At 42.7% G+C, this 6,000-nt stretch overlaps 1 protein-coding gene across 1 annotated transcript in view; it reads left to right on the forward strand.

Moving 5' to 3' along the window:
- Window positions 1-5,513, forward strand: part of LOC132553208 (uncharacterized) — a 28,988-nt gene extending 23,475 nt beyond the window's left edge. Inside the window, exons 2-6 of the mRNA XM_060217437.1 lie at window positions 24-460; window positions 2,110-2,461; window positions 3,302-3,456; window positions 3,626-4,864; window positions 5,026-5,513. Of these exons, the coding sequence (XP_060073420.1) occupies window positions 34-460; window positions 2,110-2,461; window positions 3,302-3,456; window positions 3,626-4,864; window positions 5,026-5,330 (2,478 nt within the window). The 5' untranslated portion in view covers window positions 24-33 and the 3' untranslated portion in view covers window positions 5,331-5,513. The remainder of the gene's footprint in view (window positions 1-23; window positions 461-2,109; window positions 2,462-3,301; window positions 3,457-3,625; window positions 4,865-5,025) is intronic.
- Window positions 5,514-6,000: the final 487 nt, after the last annotated feature.

Here is a 6,000-nt window from a genome sequence, read left to right on the forward strand (position 1 = left end):
AAACTTCTTTGTTCTTGTTGCAGCTGTGACGTCATGGAGGAATTTGATGTAGAAAGTCTCCGCTCTAGTGAGCCAGAGCTGCCACCAGTTCACCCCGGATTTTTCGACCTCGACGCTCTGATCCTCGATGAAAGGTCGCTCTGTAACATCGACAAAATCATCGCCGCACTCGACATCAGACTCAACAACGAAAACCAACTCGTCCACTTAGCTCTGCGAAACCTCAAGTATGTTATCATGTGTCAGGACAGGAAGCGCCGTCTGGAAGCCGGAAAACAATTATCGGCCTTGAACTCTGCCAATCCCGATCATTTAAACACGCTAGCTAACCTGGAGCACGTGTATAGAATCTGTCATAGAAGAGCTGACGCTAATGCATGCCGGGAAAGGTTGGATGAGCTCCTTAACAAAAGAAAGCGGAAATACGAGATACTGAAGGCGTTATGCTTCCTTGAACAAGGTCGGTTAGAGTATAAATAGAATATAGAATGACACACCTTGAACAAGGTCGGTTAGAGTATAAATAGAATGCAGAATGACACACCTTGAACAAGGTCGGTTAGAGTATAACTAGAATACAGAATGACACACCTTGAACAAGGTCGGTTAGAGTATAAATAGAATATAGAATGACACACCTTGAACAAGGTCGGTTAGAGTATAAATAGAATATAGAATGACACACCTTCAACAAGGTCGGTTAGAGTATAAATAGAATATAGAATGACACACCTTCAACAAGGTCGGTTAGAGTATGAACAAGGTCGGTTAGAGTATGAACAAGGTCGGTTAGGGTATAAATAGAATATAGAATGACACACCTTCAACGAGGTCGGTTAAAGTATAACTAGAATACAGAATGACACACCTTGAACAAGGTCGGTTAGAGTATGAACAAGGTCGGTTAGGGTATAAATAGAATACTGAATGCCACATATACATAGAAACTTGACCATACATAGGCAGTTCACTTTCATTCAAAATCATGAAATATTGAAATTTATCAAAGTTATTGAATTTTGTGATAAAATCCTAATATGATTTTCTCATTTGAATCGTACAATCGTGATTTTCTTTAGTGGCTGTCTCTACGTTTCAATGATTTAGGCTCTTAACATCATTGACGACTCCTAGAAACAGCTGTATGATGTAACATCACTGACGAGTCCTAGAAGGACGAAACAGCTGTATGATGTAGCATCACTGACGAGTCCTAGAAGGACGAAACAGTTGTATGATGTAGCATCACTGACGAGTCCTAGAAGTACGAAACAGTTGTATGATGTAGCATTACTGAAGATGCCTATTAGAAAGAAACAGCTGTGCGATGTAGCATCACTGACGAGTCCTGAAAGGACGAAACAGCTGTATGATGTAGCATCACTGACGAGTCCTGAAAGGACGAAACAGTTGTATGATGTAGCATCACTGACGAGTCCTGAAAGGACGAAACTGTTGTATGACGTAGCATCACTGACGAGTCCTGAAAGGACGAAACAGCTGTATGATGTAGCATGACTGACGAGTCCTGAAAGGACGAAACTGATATATGATGTAGCATGACTGACGAGTCCTGAAAGGACGAAACTGATATATGATGTAGCATGACTGACGAGTCCTGAAAGGACGAAACTGTTGTATGACGTAGCATCACTGACGAGTCCTGAAAGGACGAAACAGCTGTATGATGTAGCATGACTGACGAGTCCTGAAAGGACGAAACTGATATATGATGTAGCATGACTGACGAGTCCTGAAAGGACGAAACTGATATATGATGTAGCATCACTGACGAGTCCTGAAAGGACGAAACTGATATATGATGTAGCATCACTGACGAGTCCTGAAAGGACGAAACAGCTGTATGATGTAGCATGACTGACGAGTCCTGAAAGGACGAAACTGATATATGATGTAGCATGACTGACGAGTCCTGAAAGGACGAAACTGATATATGATGTAGCATCACTGACGAGATTCTGAAAAGAATCAGGGTTTCATCTTCCTATCGGAATTGCTTATTTTTGTAGTTGGCGTGATCAATCTGTATTGTTTAGCACTGTAATTAACGTGACAAGGTGATAAGTCTTTATCCGTCCTTGTTTCCAGGTTACGTTTACACAGTGTTGTATCACGATGCTAAAGGGGTGGAAATGGTAAAAGGTGCAATGGACAGCGTCACGAAGCGTCTCGAGGACCTTCGAAGGAACTGCAGGGACAGCCGTGCGGAAACCTCTATAGACGGTGTCCTCGCCGAAGTAAGTATTCTGACGTGTGAACTGCTGAGTATCGAGGACTCCAAGGAGCGACGAGCGTTCAATACGAGCGAGTGTCTGAAGAACTACGAGGTCGGGCTAGAGATGTTGATGTGTCAGCCGGGTACAGAACTGGAGGTTGAGTTGTGGAATTACTACCAGGCTCTCATCAACTATAACATGGCCAACCTCGTGTCACTCTGCAGGTAGGTCAAGGTTCTGACATTACATAGTGGTTCAAGGTCAAATGATAACGTAGGAAATTCGAAATATGCTTAACGGATATTCCTTTAATTGGCCTGTTAGCCGGTAATTTTTTTCTATATGTCTCTAGCGTAATATTCCATTACATTTACCATTTTCAATGGCTTTGAAATTCGAAATGAGAAATCTATCGTGACGTCATAATATGGAGATGACGTTACGTCATTGATCGAATATGGTTGCTTCCGTTTGATTACGTCACCAATATTCCACACTTTAAAACTTTCTCATTCTTTTTTATTTCATACATTACTGTAATTATCTTGCCGAGGCTCGCCTAAGTATGGCAACTTCTCAGTCGCGTATTATAAAATTTCATGCGAAATGAAAAATTCCTTTGAGATCCTGTAATAATATATTAGTAGTTGTTGGAACAATTATGTATGTGATATCGACGGCTACAATGTCACTCTTCGTCAAATGACTGACCAGTGTGAAACGTATTGACCGGAAACAGTTTGGGGTCAAATCTATATATATCTCCTTTACTTTCAAGATCTGGTCTGGATACATACTACCAGGGACATGGGTCAAATGGACCATAAACTAAGATATTGTTGGCATTCAAAAGGGGGCTGGTTGTCCACTTCCAGTCACGATACAAATAACAATGTTATAACGGGAGAAAGGGTAGATTCTGTAACATACATTAGAGTCCTTTAACATTGGAAGTTTATGTATTTTTGTATCAGGTGTAGCACACTTAATTCACGACGCTATCGAGTCGATCTAGAGATGGCAGTTTACAGTATTGTAGTAATGGCGTGTGTTTTCCTCTACAGAGCTGGACAGGCCGGGATACACAGGAAGAAGGCGGCGCGCCTCTTCCTCAAGGTCTTCAAGGAGCTTGACACTGATATCCCCGAGTCCATGTTGTATCGGGCCCGGTCCCTCAGCTACCTGGGTCATCTCCTTTCGGCTAACTTCGAGGGGAAAGGTGACAGACTTTTTTCTTACACATATTGTACGAAGTTTATTGTATACTGCTATTTTCAGTCCTGACACGACCTCCTCTGAATTCTTCGGATATTTAAATGGTCAATAATGACAAACTACCCAAATTGCAGCAAAAAGACGGTTTTAAAATATATGTCATCTCGTTTCAGGAGACACGTACAAGGACACACTGGAAACATTCACGATTACAACAACACAACTTGGGGGCGTGTCCAGTTTTCTTTACGAGAAAGCCAGGTCATATTGTCCTGAGGATCACGTGATATTGACGACTGAAGCAAATTACATGTTGCACAAGGCATTGAACAAAATAAATGACCCATCAGAGAAAAAACGACAACTGGACAGAGCTAATGTTGTAGTCTCGCGGTCTATATCAAATCTCGCAGATTTCTACGAGAACTCACTAGCATATTCCGTTAGACGCGACATCAATTATCATCTTTCACTATTAGCCCCAACCCTCGGAGAAAGGTATCTGCGTCAGGCAAAATCTGACGGAGAGGTGGCGCTTCTGTCTGGGGGTGTGGCCGACCTGGTTTTCATGGGAATGGTATGTCATATGTTGGCTCAGTGTCAGCCTCAGTCACGACGCCTGTCGTGTATTGTGGATAAAGATGATATACTATATGAAGGGATTGACTATATACAGCAAGCGATCGAAAAGGGCGCTCAGGACCAGAGTAAACTCAAGTGTTACGAAACGCTTGCGAGTAGCCTGTTCCAGCTCAAGTCATACCGAGAGGCAGTAGAATGCCTTAAGCGTGTGATTGAGAATGATACCACACGGAACGTGAATTTGTTTAAAACATTGTGCACGTACTTTTTCGAACTATACAAAGACGCTGGTAAAAATGGACGCCATGTTTTACAGGAATTTGTTTACTGGTTGTGCTGGTGTGCAGACAAGTACGGACAGGATGACGTCATTAACAACATGGCGAAATGTACAAAAGAATATTTCACGGAAATGTTGGCGGTCATAGAAGTACTAACATCAAGTATCCATGGTAACGGAGGAGTAAATCACGTCTGCTTGATAGAAAAGCTCAAACAAAAGCTAGAAAAAGTAAGAAACAATGAATCGAAGAAACGAAACGCAGCGCCGCGTTCACCAAAGTCTCGATTTCGGTTCCTGCTTCGAAGTCCACATGACAAGAGCAGGACAATCGGCGAAAAGGAAAGGACGCCGACACGGACGATTGGACAAACGACAGGAGGACCTGTGTCAAGTGTCCTCAAAATTGTCCTTCAGCTTCCAGGCATGATGCCACAATACTGCGGCACATACGATTATATCGTCATCCACAGCATGACGGACATCAACTGGGTCATGTACGTCCTACGTCCGTCACTAGAGGAAAGCTTCGGAGTCAACAAGGTCCGAGGTGAGTATACTGTTGTTTTTCATTGGGTGAAACTTCGGATTGGTCGGAAGTAATAGTTGCGTTTGCGTTTATTTTACGGATTTTAATAGCATCCGCTGGGTGGGGTCGGTGTGAGGGGTCGTGCACTAAAGGTCACCTTTAATGTGTTGTTTATTACCTAGGCTACCTTGCCGGCCGAGACTTTGTAGCCAGTTCTGGAATCTGGGAACCACTGAGGGACAATGTCGCAACAAAGGTTATCCTGGTTTTGTCTATGGACTTCATACGGACAGAATGGACGAGTGCAGACGAACAGACGGATATAGTGCGACTCTTAGAAGAGAAAAGCAAAGAGGGTAATCTGGTTCCTCTATTATTGGACTCGCCATGCAAAATTCCCGAGAGACTCCGAAGGATACTCTCGCTGAATTGGCGAACGCCTTTGGGTCCTTACGACTGGGACCAGATTCGCCGGTATCTCGTGTAATCGGATATTCACGAAAGTGCTTTTACAGTTATGTCACTCCCGGCTATGTAATCACATAACTTATATAATGGTTGTGATAGTCACGTGACTAGCATCTCTCTTCGAGTATGGATAGTCGATATATATAATATTCTGGTCACAGACAGGTTTTCGTCATTGCCTTGGGAATGGGGTTTTTTTTTTTTGGGGGGGGGGGGGGGGGGGGGGGGGGGGGGGCGGGGTTGGTTTGGTTTTTTTTCTCACAAATTTTCGAAACGAAGTATTAATTTCGTTGAAAAAATCTGCGTACCGAAAATCTGTCAATCGGCAACAGCGAGAATTGCTATTTGACCAGAATAGGTAGACCAGTAGATATATTATATCCGGCTTAGATCAACTCCTGTTATATGGCACAGTTTTCACTCAGTATCAAAGTGTGCTGTTTTACATTGATTGTTTATTTGTATGATATATCAATCCTGATTTTAGCCACGACACGGCATCCAGTTAACGTTTACATAGTTCCGACGGCAAAATAGTGAAGTGTGAAGTTGCTTCATTTTCTGCATGTTGTCTGGGTTATAACGCCCTGTCAACTGCTAGGTCATTTACAGTTTGGTATAAGTATTATCACTTGTTGAAGTCCTGTTCCTCCTAGTAGGTCAATGCTATGTAACAACGCTTCTTATTG

This window comes from Ylistrum balloti, unplaced genomic scaffold (genome assembly GCF_031769215.1).
Source record: "Ylistrum balloti isolate Yb309-2 unplaced genomic scaffold, AGI_CSIRO_Ybal_v1 Utg370312, whole genome shotgun sequence".
Taxonomy (NCBI): domain Eukaryota; kingdom Metazoa; phylum Mollusca; class Bivalvia; order Pectinida; family Pectinidae; genus Ylistrum; species Ylistrum balloti.